Raw genomic sequence first — 18,425 nt, forward strand, 5'->3', positions numbered from 1 at the left:
CAGCCGCAGTCAGATATTATTGTTTTTTTATCTAGCGGCATGAGTTGAACATATTTACTCTCGGTCCGTTCCTCATTGTGTCCCAAAGACCGCGCTGACTGTGTGTTTTACTTCGGCTTTACCTGGTATAATTCAATAATCGGAATTTGGATATTTGTGAATCATTCTCGAATCTTCCACGGCCGAATCGCGAATAATCTACAAATCGGAAATTTCGCACGCCTCTACTAAACATATGGCCAAATCTACACAGAAATGGTTCACCAGACACAAAATCAAGCTCCTCCCATGGCCATCTCAGTCCCCAGACCTTGTTTTGTTGGCAAAAGGGGGTTGTACAAAGTATTAACACCAGGGGTGCTAATAATTGTGACACACATTATTTGATGTCAAATATTTTTTTCTTTATGTGGAATTTTCCCCCACTGAATGAATGCACTTGTATTGAAGGTTGGATTTTTCTCTTTTTTTCCATTAAGGTCCCATATTAGCTGAATTAAAAAAAATATTAGAAGCTAAAAAACACATCTTTTTCAAGGGTGCCAATAATTATGGAGGGCACTGTAGATGCTCTTCCAATGGCTATTGCCAAGCATCTTCCTGGCATCCAATTGGGTAACACTGTACAATATATGTTTCTATGGCGTCCTCTTAATTAGCACTGTAAGGTCTCTTGGCGGCTCCTCGTGGGTGTACGTATGAACTTTTATTCACTGTGGCCCCCAATAAAGTGATGGCAAAAAGAGGAATAGAAAAGAAGAAAAGGGTTATTTTGTCGATACAAACAGAGCAAGAGAAAATAGGAAAGTATGAAAAAGGGGTGCATTTGGTTGATCTCGCCAAAGAATATGGCCGTAACACATCAACAATCAGCCCGTTATAAAAATGTCAGTGCAAGAACAACATAAAAATGTCAGTGCAAGAACAACACCGAGAGTTTAAGGCATCACGTGGATGGTTCAAGAAGTTCAAAAACAGGACCGGAATTCACTCTGTTGTTCAGCATGGTGAGGCAAGTAGAGCCGACCACAAAGCGGTCGACGAATTTGTGCAAAAATTCAAACAATTGGTGATTGATGAGGGCAAAAGGAGATGAGGACTGCAGTTAAAAGGTAAATGACCATTATTTTTCTCATTCTCATTTTGTTTATTGTACAATAATCTAATTGTAATATGTATTTATTACATGTTTTGGTGCATTTTTATGCTTTATAAAAGATTTGTGTCTGAATTTTGGGGGAGCTTGGAACAGATTAGGGCATATACATGGAAAATGCGGGTCTACTTACAGAATTTTCCGGTTAAGAAACTATTTCCAGAACCAATTAATTTTGTAAGTAGAGGTACCACTGACTGTACTTCTAAAACCAGTGGTCATTTCTGACATAAGTATCTGGACGACTACTTAACGGAGTACCTCTTTACTTGTAATGACATGAAGGTGATGAATCAGTACTTTGTGCTCACATAAGTATCTGTACTTTTACTCAAGTAAAGTTTAAGCAGATCTTTACTGATGCTTTTCCATTTGTACTTAAAGTGCGTACGACAGGAGGGGAAAAAAAGTCTTAAATAGCATTATTATGTGAATTGGAATCATATTTTGAGATGATTCGACTATATTCAACAATTTAGCAAAGAGCAGATGATGAAAAATTTGTTTTTTAATCTGCCTGTTAGCCACGCCTACCATTATAGGGCTCTAGCGTCCCCAACAGGTGGATGACATCAGCGGGAGAATGGGCTCATCGGTTTTACTATTCAGCCCGTTGAGGGGGAATCATTCAGAACGCTGAAACGCGACGAAGAGAGCCGCAAAATGTCACTGTTTCAGTCTCTCTACACCAATATTTTTACAGGATATTCGTTTTATCCCAGTATTTTCCCCCAACATCTAAATAAATGGCATAGTCATGACAAATAACAGTCTTGTGCTAAATGGAATATGAAATAATAAAAATGCATTTGTTCAGAACGACATGGCAAAATTACACCATAATGGTCAAAACTGTCGACTTCACCTTTACTGCTGCACCTCCCGAAGGATATTTTATGCCACCTAAGACAGGCTTATGTCATTTCCCTTCCCCGGCTTCGGAGAATGTAAACAAACCAAGAGGCGTGACAGCTAGTTGTCATGCTAACCCGAACCGGGGTGTTTCAAAGTCTTCGAAGCGGAAAATCACACATAACTAGCCCGCATCATTTCACATGACGACTGGGTTGTCGATTGTCTTCACCGATCGGCAACCAGCCCGGCGGTGAACAAGTTAGAGCTCGTTGTTCCCCTGCTGAGGGCAGAGGGCTGGTTTGCGAGGAAGCAGCTGGACAATGACCGCCGGACAAACCAGCCGACATCGGAGGAGCGTGTAGCTGCCAAATGTTTAACACGAATATGGCAAAATAATGCTTTACTACGCGGCGAAGTCGTAAACAGCGAGAGACTCAAAGGAGGGCGGCTGCAGTTGTTATGCAGCTAACATGACAATATGTGTATGCGGAGAGCTTTTTACATGCCCATCCATGATCAAACGTAAGTAGTCCTTTATTAAAAAAAGTTTGTAGTGTTTACTTTGTAATCGCTGTATTCGCGGCTATTTTTAACACAAAGTTGCAATTTCTGATCGGTTGGAAAATTTGACAGAACACCCGGCACATGAAGAGGGCAATAAGCAGAGTATAGTGCTCTCCCAGCGGGGGGATGTGCGAAAAGCCGCTGGTCGTCGGCCGAGGGGACAAGGAGCATGTCAGCCACAAAATGCAAGCCACCTACATATTAAAATGATCCCAGTATTTGGCATAATACAAAACACAAAGTTTACTGACTTCCCCGTAAGTCCTATGGTCCCACAGTAGTAAGGCTTGTTTTGGCCAATATCTACCAGTGAATGGGAACCTTTTGAAACCCCAAATAGGCGAACACGCCTCTCCCTCGTACAGCAAGATTTTTCTGCAGCCGTTTGGCTAGCGTGATGCGAAAAATAAACGGATTAATCCGCAAAATCAGCTGAATCCTCAGTCCTTCTCATACAACAGTACGGCTGTATAGTGAAGAGGACTCCTTCTCCTGTACACGTCACAGCGCCCTCTTCCTCAATGCAAGACAGAAGCTGTAAGTCTGTGATTTTCTGAGCCCGGTATTTAAAAAATTGAATAAATATCTCTCGCTTCTTCACACATCCAAGTGGTCCATTTCATTCAGGGGCATAAAATATCGCGTGTATTATGAAATAAACATGCTTTTTCGTGTCACAGGCACTTTAAGCACACAGTAAGAGTACTCTTATTTTTACAGAACTTTCTTTATACAAGTATCTTTACTTCTACTAAAGTAGCAAATCTGAATATTATTTGAAAATTAATTTACAGAAGGGGGTTGACCGATCATCTTGAAACTTGGTAGCAATGAAGCATAGGCCAGTATCCATTGTTTCTCAGGGGACGATTATTTATTTTTGTATCAGCACTGATTAATTGCAGACTTGTTGGTCCCTGCAGGTTTCAAATTTGCTAGCCTTGAGTAGAAATAATACTAAAACTCAAGTACACAGGCTAGGTATTTAAAAAATACTTGTCTCTCTATCAGGCATGTGCTGGTAACCGGTTCCAAGGTTTCCCGTCGTATGAAAACGTCAGTTTAAAAAAAACTAAAAATTTTCGTCATTCCGTAGTATGGTATTCGCTATTTTTTATGTCCCAAAATTGCAGCGAGAAAAGGCTTGGAGCTGCAGCGCTCAGCCCTCCCCTCCAGTTGTTGCTCTGTCCTATGCGTTGGTTACACTGCTGTCGCTGTCAAAACTACACCAGAGCTTTTTCAAAACCCCCTCAAAAAAGTCTAGTCCAGTATGGGAGTATTTCGACTACCAAAAAGAAACAGACAGCCGCGGCTTAGAGGAGGATGGACAGCTGACGTGCAGGCAACACCTCCAACATGATTTCAGATTTCCATGACCATCATCTGTCACTTTACTCAAAATTTAAGGTAAGTAAACGCTGTCATGAACGTTTCCCACCAGCTACGAGAGTTCACTCCAGCGTGTTTCCTGTGTCTAGCGATGGTAAAACAAATAAGATAATGTAAGCTTGTTAACGTGGCTACTTAGCATGCCAAGACGGCGAACTAGTTTTCTCGCTATTAGCATGCTTTTGTAAAGTCTTCCGCCATTGTAAACATCTGTGATTTTTCTCTCTGACGACGTTCTGTGTTGAGAGAGGGTGTGTGTGTATATCACGTATAAGTAATGATACAAGCTTTGCGCTCACTCTCCATTAATATTCAACTAATTAATATTAATAGTAATAGTGGTATATTAACCCAAAAAAGGTAAACATACTTGCATTACTGCATCCTAACTTGGATACAGCAATATGCAGAAAGTGAGCAGGTCTTTAAAAATGTTGAGATGGAGCTTTAAAGTCAGTCAAATATCTGCAATATATGTATTAAAAATGTTTTAGAAGTGTTTTTACTTTTTTATGGAAAATAATTATTTTTGTTCTAATGTTTAGCAACTTGAGGTTTGGCTGTGGGTTTAGTGTGCCGGTATGATAATTTGACGGTATGATAACCTTAAGAAAAAATACCATGGTTTCACAGTATCACGGTTTTGCAATTATTGCTCTAAAATGTGTTATTCTGAGATGTCTGGGTTAAAAAAAAAAAATGTTTCCATTGAACCAGATTTTTTATTTTTCACAACATATTTGCAAGTTGGAACATGAATATAATGTTAAAATAAATAAATTAACAAAAAATAACAAATATTTTAAATAAAATTAAATAGAACTTATAGACTATACTGGGGGTCGGCAAACCATATTTTGAGAGCCGCTCTTTAGCGCTGCCCTAGTGGCTCCCTGGAGCATTTTCAAAAATGTTTAAAAATTGACAAAGCTGGTTGAGGGAAATTATTTTTTGTTTTGATATGGTTTCTGTAGGAGGACAAAAATCATTCTTAACTTTTGCTAATGCTGTAAAAATGTGTTGAATAAGTTAAATTTCAACATTTCTGTCAACGAAGATTTGAGTCATAGCAACACACGTTTCTATCAGCAGGGCGGGATGCCAGGCAGATGGCAGTTGTAAAAAAGCCACAACACCTGCTGACTGCCCAGTACCGAGTAAAAAGTGCGATTCCATTACTCCTGAAGGACTAAGGCTAGGTTCATACCGCAATGCACGAATCCGATTTTTTCGTGTTTTTCCGACTCCAGTGAGGCATTAACTTGACGGTCTTGACAAGTTAACGACAACATAGAAGTGGACCATTTCAAATCTGATCTCGGTCACTTTCGTATGTGGTTTGAATCCGATCTGGGCCACATTTTTCCAGAATGTGGCGGGCGGTCTGAACTGTCAAGTCTCCCAAACTGGAGTACATGCTGCAATTAAGCAAGCAAAAAGCGAGAGAGACTGGGCGCTACGGTAGCGGTGCAGCTGTGAGTTAGCGCCTTGCTTGCCTTGAACACAGCTTTTGGGGAAGAATCGGGCTTGACATCAGTCATAAAAAAATCAAATGGGTTGAGGATAAGCCTGAGAATGCTGTTATCTTTCTGCTCTATATGAACAATATTTCAAGACTGCTTACACGGCAGAGAGTCGCAAACTGTCCGTATGTGTGTGTGTCATGCACTGACAGTGCGTGCATGCTATCAATCCATAAAAACTTTGAATATAAGACTAAACGGGGATTATTTATGTCCTCTTTTTGGATATCAAAATATGATCACCTTTGAATGACGTTGAGCCAGCATGTGTGGTCGTTTTGATGCTTCTGCGCACACTTCAAAAACAAAACCAAGATAATAAAGAAAATCAAAGACATGCCCAGATAAGGTGCGTATTATGCACGTTCCATTTTGGTTTTCAAAACCTCATAATAAAAACATCAAAAATCGGATTTCTTTATTGCATTTCTATAATTTCATAAAAGCAATGAAATAATTTCATACCACAGTAAACCTTGAAACCGGTAACCGGCACATGCCTATCTATAAGTTCTGTTAAAATTTTATTTATTATTTTTTTATTTTATTTATTTTAACATTATATCCATGTTGTTGTTCTAATCTAATCTAACATGTTGTGAAAAATAAAACAAATCCTGTTCAATGGGAAAAATAATTAACCCATACATCTAAAAATAATACATTATAGACAGCTATAATTAGAATACCGGGAAACCGCAGTAATTTTGTTATCATACCGTCAAAATCTCATACTGCCACATGCCTATTCTCTACTTGTATATCTGCATCTGTACTCCTACTGAAGTACTTTACTGAGAGATTACTCAGCAATTTTTTCCCCAAGTATACACTACAGCACCAAAGTCTATAATCACTTGGCTACTAAGTGGGAGACTATGAGCTCGATTGATTAAAACATTCTACTTTATAACATTTCCCCTCCCAAAAACAGATTACAGAACACGAATTTGTGCTATAAATACAAACAATGTGGATGTAACAACACCCACAAACGGTTTTCACTTATATGTAGAACAAAAACAAAACAAAAAAAACATTAAAATTTCCTCTTTAAGGTATGATTGATTGGTCCATCAAAAGGACGTTGAAAGCGTCCAGTTTGCTTAACAAGAACTTGCACCAGATGGCAGCTGGAACCTTACAGTCCAATGTCGTCGTCACTGGACCATTTGGAAGTAGCGCAGGATGGCCATGATGTGCTGGGGCATGAAGACGTAACCCGTGTACACTGCCATACCAGCCACGCTGACCAGCAGCGAGTCTGAGTCGCCAGTGGTTAACGACAACAATCAAGGGTGGAAAATACATGGAATTTACAAAACAATGAGGAAAGCAACACAAATGTTTTTTTTTTGTGGTTTAATTCTCTTTTGCACTAACTGGAGCAAAACAGGCCACCTCAAACAAGGGCGTAGGTTTGGTCTCAACATTGGTAGGGACGCTATTACAGCAAAACCCACATGTCCAATTTTTGCTGGGGACGGGACAATAATAAGACCAAACAGACTGGATACATTTCTCAAAAATAGCTGGTGACTACATAAAAATGAAAAAAGTTAAAATTATTTTCATAGGGAGAAAGTCATTTTTCAAAATGCTTCCTTCATTTCAAGGAAATTTACAGTGGTTGTGTTTTGATGTTTTGCTTTTTTTTTGTTTGTTTGTTTGTTTTTTTTGGGGGGGGGGTAAAAATGTGCATATGCTCAAATATACTTTTTTAAAAATGATGTAGATAATACATTTCAATTAATGAATAAATGCACAAAATGCACAGTTGAAGTTGACAGTAGAAAACATACAAGAAAACACCTCTAAGCAGCTTTCTACGCGAGTTTCACAGGTTAGCAAATCCACACAGCTTAATGTTATGCTAACTCTGATGCAGGTCAGACTTTCAGTAGCAAAATTAGTGGCATGTTCCCCACCTCCACAACATTGACATATTTTTACATTACTTACAGTGGCTGCTGCTGCTGGCCGAAAAACAAAAACAAACAAATTAAAAAAAAAAAAACTTCTAATATCCCTCCTCTTCAAAGGGGGCGGAGGAGGCGGCATATTGACATGTATTTCTGTCGAGATTGTGTGAAAGTGGGGGTTCTAGTCATCAGCCAATCAAACGTGTGTTTGAGGGGAAAAAATGGACCGGCACATTCAGCAAGTAAAAAAGGGGGGAACATAATAAAAGTGATTCACTTAATAACGATAGGGAAGACAAAATTAAATTACCTTTATAGCTGGACTCATTGTAAAATTCAAATAAGGTCGCTTAAAAGTTGGTGGGGACAATTTGAGCATCCTGGAAAGTTGGTACTGTTATGTCCCTACAGTCCCTATGCAAACCTACGCCCTTAGATACATTTAAACCTACGCCCTTAGATACATTTGAGGTCCTCAAATGTATCTAAATTATGTCATAGCTAGATTTTCACTCTTGAGGCGACAGTTTATGACAAGCCAGCGTCGACGTCATGACGCCAATCAACGTGCTGTAAATTATGCAGTGTAGCTAGACCAAAACTCCTTTAACTTTACATTACACTCAGCTACCTGAAAGACAAATACGCCATAGTAACAAATTGTTAAATTTCTTTCACCCTTGGCACTCAAAAACAAACAAAACTACCTATAAGATTTTTGTGCCTTACTTTAGTGTTATTCAGGTAAAAACTAGCAAGGTGGAGCCTCGACAAACTAACTTATAACTCATTAACAACATACTTCCATTTACCAACTATTGTTAACTGACCCACGTGAGCTGAATCCGCCACGAAAACGCCGCAAAGTCGAAAGACAAACTGTTGAAAAACGCATCTCATTGAAGTCAACACGTAAGAGGACATGCTAACAAACAGCGGGAGGATCCGGATTAAAAGTTAAAACAGCCCGTATTGGAGGCGAAAAGGATACTGAAGACGGTTCTCTCCCACGGCTCCAACATGTATAGAGCTGTCACTAGAAGATACTGGCGGTAGAACCACGACAAGTTCTTCCAGCAGTCCCCGAGAGCCATGTTTATGAACTTGTGCTAGCGGTTAAACTAGCGTCAGTTTTTATTTTTGCGCTTGCCCGAGGCGGGATTTCCGGGTTATAATTTGACGTCAACACGTAAAAACATGTCAACCAATCGGTATTCTTTCTTGTTTCATTCGCTTTTCTTTAGGGCGGTACTTCCGGGTTGCCAGGCACGTCAGCACGTGGCTCCGCCTTTACTAACCGACATACTGTGTGTGGCAGGCAGCAGAAGCGAATGGACAATGTGTGTCATTTTTTATCTAATATTAAAGACTGTTCACATATTTTAAAATTCATTATCAGAGTAACAGCATAGCATACATTAACCCCCACACAAAATATGTAGACAATGAAAATATCCAACTATTTACAGTAAGATAGATTTTAAGCACTTTTGATGCATTGACGATCATCACATTATATGTGCTGTGATTAAAAATAATAATAATAAAAGGGCAAAATGAGAACATGGTTGCTTGAAATTCTACTTGGTGTGAAAAATTCCAGAAGCTCCATGACTCAATAGACACTTTGGAGCCAAAGAAGTTCAGCTGTGGCTGGACAGGATGTTGAAGAAGTGGTAGACGTCATCCTTGTCCATAACCGCCACCTCAGTGGAACACTCGGAGCACTGCACTGGGTGGTAAACCTCCTCTCCGTCCATTCCGGCAGGCGTCCCCTCTGCCTCACCCTTCTTTCGCTTTCTGTTCCTAGGAGTTTTCTCTGCTTGCTTCTTGTAGCGCAGAACTTCTTCCCTGTTCACGCTGCAGTTCATGACGAACATGGCGCGGTACTGCGTGCGGTACTTCTCGTGTCTGTGCGGAATACAGTGGTGAATAAAAGCACGACATTAAAAACAAAAAATGTCACCTCACCGTTGACAGTCTAGACACAGCGTGGTCATGCAAGCTGGACAGTTGAGGACAGCATCACTGCTAGGACGACTTTTGGGCTGTGGGCGCTGTGAGTGAATGGACACCGCCGGGCGTTTCCTCTGATACCTGAAAGCAGGCGCGGTGACAGACAGGTCCTGTAATGGCCAGGGGGGAAAAAAGCATTAAAAGAAAAAAAAAAAAAAAAACACTTACATGCTACGCTTGGCATCCACCCAGGCCTGGTCCCGCTCGTCCTCGTCGGGGTCGTACAGCAGCTCGTCATTGGTCGGGATGCGCCGCTGGACCCGGCGCCTCCCTGCGGAACTACTTGCTAAAACACACATTTTAGAGAAAAATGTAAGGCATACATTAGGGCATGTTGACTTTAAGATTAAGATCTCATTTAAAAAAAAAAAATGGAGTTCAATCTCTGTGATCAGCCCTTTCATATTTAATCAGGGGTGAAGTGGGCCGGAACGGGCCGGAACGGGCGCTGCGGCATGATATTTTAAGCCAGAACACCATAACGTCATATTAAAGTGAGTATTGAGTGATTTAGTATCGGATGTCTCCGATCCGATGACGTGATTGGAAATTGGGCCGATCAGGCCATTTTTCAGAGGATCTGAATCAGGTAAAAAGGATTGGGTTTTTAATTTAAAAAATGTCTATATATTATACAGTGGGGAGAACAAGTATTTGATACACAGTCAATGGTAAAACCCATTGGCAGTGTATCAAATACTTGTTCTCCCCACTGTATATTTTTTTTATTTTTTAAAGGCTAAAAAGTAACAAAATAGTCCAGAAATACAATGGCATTACCAAAAGAAAAAAATATATATATGTTTTATACTCCGCAGCACTCACGGTACTGTAACATGTTAGGAACTTTTGTTCAAATAAAAAAAAAAAAAAATTATAAAATATATACATTTTTTTCCGGTAGTTTTTTTGGTTTTTTTTTTGTTTTTTGTTTTTTTTTTGTAAAATATGGTATCGGTTGAGTAATGGCACAATATCGGCATTAGCTAATATCACAAAGCCAAATATTTAAATCAAGATTTAAAAAATGGAATCAGCACAACACTAATATTTTGCATCTTTTAAAAATTTTCTACTTTTTTTTTTTATCTTATTTTAAAAAATGTTTACTATTTAAAAAATGGGAAACAAATATTCTCTTTATTTTTGTTACATTTAGTCAAACGATATTTTAATACAAAACAATTATTTTTAACTTATTTTATTACATTTTCTTTTTAATAAATATAGGGGGGGAAAAGGAAATAATCTCTGATTTCTGTGGCCCTGGTTGTAAGCAGATGATCATCTTTATAATGAATCAAAACGAGATATACAGTATTCCAACACTGTTTCATAGTGTTACATAGTTCAAGTTTTCTCGTTTTACAGATAAAATGTTAATACCAGAGTGTATAACAGTAATTAAAACGTGATTTATGCATGAGCCGATGAGTCTTCATCATTGCAAAACTTACTCGGCTTGTCTTCTTCGTCAGAGTCCGAGTCAAAGTATATCTTGTCGTACATCTGAGGTTTTTCTGGGTTAGCACACGTTGGGTCGTCCGCTGTGTTTGTGGAATTTTCTCCTGCTGAATTTCACGTGGAACGCTCATGTTAGATTAATGGGTTATCATATTTCTTTTCTCTGCTGATTTTTTTTCTAAAATATATCCATGTCGGTTTGGTTCTAGAGACGATGCAAACCTGTCCGAGCGGAAGCAGGCACCCAAGTGTCCTCCATGGTCCTGATGGTGGAACTGAGCTCAGCCTCCATCTCCTTCTCAAAGTCATCGTCGCTGGATGACTCGCTTTCGCCCGTTAAGTACTCTCGTATAAGCTTCTTCTTCTGCTCTGGAGTACCACTCAGCAACACATCAAGTTCATCTTCCGAACTACAACAACAAAATTAACTCCTTCACTACCATTTCCGGCGATAGGCGGCTATTCCATTTTGATTGGGAGGGCTAGCAGCAATCATTGGCTGCCAACCTCTCCCGTTGTGGACGTCCATCGCTGTCAATGGCAGCCAATGTGTTACAGACAGCATAACGCCTCGTGAGATAAGTTTATCAAAAAAATATAGTGCTTCAATTTTCATTATCACGCACATTTTGACATTAAACAGCTTAAATCAAATGCTGGCACAACGTCACAATTTTCTACTTGTTTGTTTACATGTTAGCAACATTCGGCGCTAACGTTTAATTTAGCCACGAGAACCTCAAGCAAAACATAAAAATAATGAAATATAAATTGAATAATGACCTGCTGGCCGCTCTCTCTTCGTCGCTCGGCTCCTCAATTTCATACGCGTCAACATCGCTGCGTTTATTCATCTTGTTCTGCGTGAAACTTAGAAATTTAGCGACACATTGGTGCTAGCAAGTTATCCAATTCAAGCCTTTTTTCTTCTTCTACTTAAAGTTTGACTTATTTCAATTTCTGATGGAAGGCACGTGGTCGCCTCCTACCGATTCAATTTAATATTGAACTGAAACGGAACAAGAAGTGATTAGTTTTTTTGTTTTTTTTAATTGTTTGATGTAAATTCCACGGAAGTACGGTAGCGTATGCGCATAAAAATAGTATAAATTTTAGAACATATGGTTTTAATGTACTTATGTTAAACATGTCAATGAATATGCTTATCGATAAACAATCTAATAAAAAACAAGTAAATTTCTGTAGTTGTGTTAACTTTTTGGTTGTCAGTAAGTGTGCATGTACGTACGTTTGAGACATATGACGAATTATTTATGATTAAATAATCACAAAACGGTTAGTGGAAGATTGGTTTGCATATCTGCCTCACAGTTATCAATCCCGGGCTCCAGCATTCTTGTGTGGAGTTTGCATGATCTCACAGTGCCTGCGTGGATTTTCACCAGGTACCCCGTTTCTCCCCACATCACAAAAACATGCATAGTGGGCTAATCTAACACTCGGTAATTCTCCATATGTGTGGTTGTGAGTGTAAAACGTTGTTTGTCTCTAAAGTGCCCTGTGATTGGCTGGCAACCAGGTTAAGGTTTATTCGACCTCTTGCCCATATCGCTGGGGTTGGCTCCAGCAACCTTTTGAGGATAGAGGGTTCAAATAATATAATCACAAATGATTTTACAAATAAAAAAATAAATAAATAAATAAATAACATTTTAGTCACCATATGCATGATCTTCATCTTTCATGAAAATCCAATTAAATGTATTTTTCACAGAGTTAACGAAAATAACATGCGATATGCGAATAAAATAGGATTATTGGAGATTACAAAACCTGCAAATAATTACCAGTAGATTAATTTAAAATTGCCTTCAATGAAAATGGCCACTAGAGGCCGCAAAAACCCAAGATTTGAAACTCCATCTTTCCTGGAGAGGTCAAGAAAATGTTGCTGGTTGTATACACAACAATAACTTCATCTTTTCTCAATAATAATGGCTTCAAAGGTGTTATTATTATTCTAAGTTTACATATTGATTACAAAATACAAAGATCCCTTAATATACACTCATAAAACCTATGTTTGCATTTTTTCACATTATCATTTTTGTCTCATACTCAGAGGAGGGGCTAGCAGAGAGGCAAGCCAGGCAGTTACTTAGGGCTCCAGCCAATAAAGGGGCCCCTGATGGCTGCCAAGATTTACTCCACAGAAACGACAAGAATTGGCCAGTTGAACTGATATTGCAATAACAAACCGCCCTTGTGTGGCTGCACCCCATCTGTAAAGCTGCAACAACTAATTGAACAACTAAAAAAAATTGTTGCCAACGAATTTCATTATCGATTATTGTTAGGAACTATGAGCAGTCGTGTTTAGGTCCTTGATGGCGTGGCTGCACGAACGCCAGTGATTAGACTAATTGAGTGATTTCACTGCTACACGCACGTTGAGTTGCTTAATGATTATTATTTGTGACGTGTCAAGAGAGTTAGATTTCATTGAGTAATGTGTGAGTTGTTAGATCAGTGTATCTCCGTCAGAGTGATGAGCCCAATTGTATTGTTTATATTCTTTGTTGATAAGACGTTAATGCTTAGTAAGCCATGCTAAGCTAGTTAGCAATCATGTTAATCGGTGTCTCGTGTCCGTTTGTGTTGTTTTGGTGATGCATATTTCGCACTTGACTTAATTGTTAGATTGTAAAGTTGCCTAATTACTTTTCCTAGAGAAACCTCACACATAAACACAATTACTGTATATAGCAGCTTAGAGTCTCATTTTAGCACAAACTCACATTCAAACTTTAAGTGGACGTAGAGTGGATGTTTTTTTGAGATTTGGTTCTATGGACAATTGTTGGATTAAGAAAACACATTCATCAGAGTCTGCCTCCTCCTTATTCTATTTTGTTGTTTAGTTTGTTTACTGAAAATAAATGAGTAATTTTCACATGTTTTATATCAGGACTTTTCTTACAGGGAAATCACGTTAAATAGCAGCACTTTTTCAATTTCAATGAACAGGAATTTGATTTGTACAATTAAAAATTCTTTTAATGTTTTATACTCAGAACCTTCATTTATTTCAGCATTTAAGTTTTATGTACTTAAAACAGTGCAGTCGTAAGGTTAAGTAAGGAAACTGTAATAAAATATTATTTTTGAAGGAAGTTTTCAATCATTTTGTTTTCATTGTTACTCAGAACATGGCTAAAACAAGTTAAATTGTCATGGTAATTGCAAAAAAGTGCCATTTATCCGATTAATCATTGAATTAATCGTCTGTTTAGTCGATCATAAAAATATTTGTTAGTTGCAGCCCTACCCATCTCCGGTAGCAACCTGCACTTGACATTGGACCCGACATATTTCGACAAGTTCTAAGTGTTATTTTATTTGACCATGTTTATTTAGAGACTATTAAAGTTTTTTCTATTAAATTCTTATATATTGCCTGCCAACTTTATTATTCTTTTGATGTGGCTAAATATGTTTATTTTTTTATAATGCACAGGAAGCGACCCCGGAATGTCCCCAAATCAACAGAAAGTGACATGATATTAACAGGAAGTGACTCGATATCAACAGGAAGGGACCCTGAAATGCCCCTAAATCAACAGGAAGTTACCTACTATACTCACCATCACAGCAAAGTTACCATCGCAATTTCTCCAGAAATTGCATTTTCTAGTTTATTATGTATTTATGTGTACAAAAAGCAAATTTTTGCAGCGTGCATGGTTAAGGTGGGGCCCTAAGGATTTCATGTTTGGAGCCCCAAGAGATCCTAGCCAAGCCACTGTTGAAACTTGCATATCAGCTGCCGCCACGTAGGCTGCCACGTCCAACTTGACGCCTTGTGACAATCTTATTGAGCCAATTAGACGCAGGTGTGATGCTAATTAGCCAGGTGGCTTGCCGAGGAAGTAAAACTATTCGAATCACGCACATCTGTACTGGTGGCTGCCTGCCTGCCTGCCTCTTCCACTAGGTGACACTCAGACACACAAACACACACCGGGGACAATGGAGGTGTGTGTGCGTGTGCGAAAAGGGGCAGAATCCATGCTGCTATTTCTGTGATTTGATCTACAGTCAAAGAAAAACAGACTATCAGTGCAAGACATAATTGTCTCATCTGTTTGCTAACACACACACTTGGTTATTACATGCCATATGTCAAGGATGATAAAACTAGGGCTGCCAGGAACTAATATTTTGAAAGTTGAGGAATCACTGATTATTTCTGTGGGGAATTCAAACACATTATTGACTGTTATATTACTTTGCGCTTTACTGTATATTTTAGATGGAAATGTGCATTGGAACTAAAAAGTACCCACTGAGAAAAGTTGGACGAGAGCGTTTCGACCGAGCGGTCCAGTACGGAGTGAGTAGATAGTATAACATGTACCAACAATATCGTGCGTTTCCACCTCCAAAGTGGAATTTTATGTAGGGAATGGTTGTTGCGTCAGCATGACATCATATTACACGTGACTAGGGATGGGAATCGAGAAACCGGTTCCATGCAAATCAATTCATTGGAATCGTTTGGCAGTTTATCTAACGATACTCTTATAGAATCCATGCAGTACGAATTACGTCACAAGTATATGATGTATCTTACACATGCTCGGTTCAAAAGTAAGACTGTGAGTTTACAAAGAAGGACCACTCATCAAGTAAATTCTGGACAGCCGGTGCCAAATGATTATGCATTTATTTTCACAGGCCCTGTCATTATTCATGAGACTACTTAAAGAAATGATGATTTTTTCCAAAAGTCTATTAATGGGTCTATCGTATTCGTCATCGATTACTCTATAAGAAAAATATAACATATCTAAATCTAAAATAATCCTGAACGATTTTATTAGCAATTTTAACTTTCATTTTGGTCTGTAGTACACGAATTTTCATTTCGGTCTGTAGTCCACGAATCAGTGTTTGTTTTGTTGTTTTTTTCGGAATAATTTGAATTTGCTGGGTCGTAGGGCCAATCTGACGACTGATTTCACAAAAAAGTATATACATCCGCATCCGATGGTGGTATTTTTGTGTTGCTACCACTAACGGAAGTGGATGTTCCAAATGGCGACTACAGCCAGTCAGCGTATTTTCACCCGTAATTCGAGATAGGATGGTCCCATTGGTCCCAAACCACTTTTATTCTACATAGTACCAAAAGGCCTTTTCATAGAGTACCCCAACTATGTCTAAGAAGTTAACAAATCCAAGTTAACGGGGGATTGTACTAAAATTCCTCTTATATTGTGTGAGATCCAACTGTCCTTATGTAATTACACCAACCTAATTATAAACTTCTTAATATTTGGGACAACAAAAGAGATACTATGCCCCTGCTGTCTGGACTAGCTGAACACTTTCTGTGTGTGCAGGCTTTCTCCACCCCATCTGAGACGGTGTTGTCTACTGCTGGAGACACCATAAGTCCAGAAAGCCACGTATCCTACCTGAAAAAAGCAGAGATAGCTTATTTTTCTGCAGAAGAATTGTTAATTTTGCACATTTGCACTAGGCACTGTTCTGTTGTTTTTGACAGTATTTATCTTTTTTATTATTATTTTTGAGTGCTAGCAGCTCATATGTCCATTTAATAAAGAGGATTTTTATTTCTATTAGAAAAATGGTTCAGTAAAATGTTACACATTCTTGTCTATTTGCCACAGTTACATATTGCCACAGTTAACATCAAGGCTTCGGCCTCTTTTGACCTCGTGAGTTTGTATGGTTGTGACTTCTGATTAAACAAACGAGAGGCCAATCAAAATGTTTGTTCTTCTTTTTCCCCAAATTAGAATCGACAAGAGAATCGATAAAGAATTGAATCATTAAGCAATGTCGATAATGGAATCCGAATAGTAAAAATCCTATCAATTCCCATCCCTACACGTGACATAAACTTTCAACAAAGTAATTACGATGGGAGGTGATGTTTTTTTGCCTCCTCATTTCTGGCTTTTTGATACCGGAAAAAATAAGCAGCAAGGAGGCTTTGATTGTCAGTGGAGTGGGTATGTTGTTGGGAAGCTTTTGGACATTGGCAATGCATGTGGTGATTTTGAAACATTGCGGAGACAAGAACTACAATTGTTCTCAAATGACGCCAAGCTTCTCTATTTCACAATTATACAAAAATAGAATATTAAGTTACTTCACGCTCCTGATTCAGCCTGGCTCCATGCGCGCTTGTGCTGAGAGGCATATTTCAGTCAGGAGGCAAGATTTTGCTAGAACTTCCTGGTCTCAAAATGCTTATTCATTTAATATTTTTACTTAAAGAAAACATTTACTCACTAGACAAAAACACACACGGTGCGTCAAGGAATAGGAGGGGGGAAAAAGGCTCATCGAGGACCAGCCAAGGAGGCCAATTTTAGCTGGCACACGTGTCGAGAAAAGTGGCTCTTGTCCGGTAAGACAGCAAACAGCGGAATAGGGATGCAGTTTGCGGGAAAAGGCAGGAACTGGTCGTACGACAAAAGAGTGGTAGTAAACAAGAGCAAATGCACATGTATAAATTTTAATCATGCTATTGCTATATTTATAGTGTATGCTTAATGCGGTACATTTTAGAACGAGGAAGTGGTAACCTCCAGATGGCTTATCTCAGTGCTGAAAGTGCTAAGCCAGGGGTTTTCAACCCAGTCCTCAAGGCACACTGTGGGTCCTGGTTTTTGTTCCAGCCGATCCAGCAGAGACAGTTGAACCAATGAGGCTTCTGCTAAAACAAGCCACACCTGACTGCAATCAACTGATTGCACTTGTAAAACACCAGATTGGGGAAAAAGTGTTGTCATCTTGTTTGGTAAGAATGAAATCCTGCACCCACAGTGTGCCTTAGTGGAATAGGTTGGGAACCCCTGTGCTAAGCATTCCCGGTATTAGTGGACATGGAGGAAGAACGAACGAATTATCGTCTAACCCACGCCAGACCCTCCCTGTGTAATTGGAATTGACATCTGTTGCCGTCAAGGTTCGGAAACAATGAGTGTACTTCATCATTATTTTTATGTTTAGAAAATAATGCATGAATACTTGCCTCAAAATACCTCAAAAGCTTTATATTTACAAAATAATGCATGAATATTTGCCTCAAAATACCTCAAAAGCTTTCACTTCAATATTCGCTTTCTGAAGCTGCATTTGCTTTTGTAAGCAGAACAATCATACGTATTGAGGTAACAGGTTAAAAAAATAAAATAAAACAAAGTCCCCTGTTTTTGCACTGCTTTTCCATAACTGATTGAAACGATGAATTGTTTTCACATTTTTAACCCAAATTTCCAGTTACAATAGAATACCTCACACATGGTGTTGTTGCAATGTGACAACATGACCAGCACCCGTCCGGTCACCAGCAAATATAGCACCCACGCACGTCCTTTTCCCTTTTTCTCTGTTAGGTGGCCCAAGTACAGAAGAACACTTGATGTTCATGTTCATACAAGATGAACATGTAACATTTTCTCCCCACCCTCAGCATGACTCCACCTGTTGGCCCGCTGAGAGACGTGCACTTTCATTATCTTCTCCCACCTCGCATTA

General features: G+C 39.0%; 2 protein-coding genes across 3 annotated transcripts; both read right to left on the bottom strand.

Annotated features, from left to right (window-relative positions):
* Positions 1–476: 476 nt before the first annotated feature.
* Positions 477–8,649, bottom strand: sptssa (serine palmitoyltransferase, small subunit A). Its single transcript, XM_057860194.1, has 2 exons — positions 8,401–8,649; positions 477–6,751 (listed from the first exon to the last, which is right to left on the bottom strand). Exons 1-2 carry the CDS (start codon positions 8,501–8,503, stop codon positions 6,648–6,650), a joined length of 207 nt encoding a protein of 68 aa, XP_057716177.1. The 5' UTR covers positions 8,504–8,649; the 3' UTR covers positions 477–6,647.
* A 94-nt stretch (positions 8,650–8,743) lies between these two features.
* On the bottom strand, positions 8,744–11,840 carry eapp (e2f-associated phosphoprotein). 2 transcript variants are annotated; one of them, XM_057860192.1, is made up of 6 exons: positions 11,673–11,840; positions 11,112–11,299; positions 10,883–10,993; positions 9,594–9,711; positions 9,381–9,506; positions 8,744–9,320 (listed from the first exon to the last, which is right to left on the bottom strand). In XM_057860192.1, exons 1-6 carry the CDS (start codon positions 11,741–11,743, stop codon positions 9,053–9,055), a joined length of 882 nt encoding a protein of 293 aa, XP_057716175.1. In that variant the 5' UTR covers positions 11,744–11,840; the 3' UTR covers positions 8,744–9,052. The 2 variants fall into 2 exon arrangements, with proteins under 2 accessions (XP_057716175.1, XP_057716174.1); XM_057860191.1 differs by having other exon boundaries at positions 10,883–10,996; positions 11,673–11,838.
* Positions 11,841–18,425: the final 6,585 nt, after the last annotated feature.

Source organism: Corythoichthys intestinalis, chromosome 15 (genome assembly GCF_030265065.1).
Source record: "Corythoichthys intestinalis isolate RoL2023-P3 chromosome 15, ASM3026506v1, whole genome shotgun sequence".
In the NCBI taxonomy this organism is placed as follows: domain Eukaryota; kingdom Metazoa; phylum Chordata; class Actinopteri; order Syngnathiformes; family Syngnathidae; genus Corythoichthys; species Corythoichthys intestinalis.

Bases quoted from the DNA above. Each gene is read 5' to 3' on its own strand.
- sptssa (XM_057860194.1), bottom strand. From the start codon at position 8,503: ATGGCTCTCGGGGACTGCTGGAAGAACTTGTCGTGGTTCTACCGCCAG. The intron at 6,752-8,400 runs GTATCCTTTTCG...CTGGCGACTCAG, and splicing joins GTGGGAGAGAACCGTCTTCA to ACTCGCTGCTGGTCAGCGTG.
- eapp (XM_057860191.1), bottom strand. From the start codon at position 11,743: ATGAATAAACGCAGCGATGTTGACGCGTATGAAATTGAGGAGCCGAGC. The intron at 9,507-9,593 runs GTAAGTGTTTTT...GCCTGCTTTCAG, and splicing joins GTGGATGCCAAGCGTAGCAT to GTATCAGAGGAAACGCCCGG. The intron at 9,321-9,380 runs GTGAGGTGACAT...TATTCCGCACAG, and splicing joins CTGTGTCTAGACTGTCAACG to ACACGAGAAGTACCGCACGC.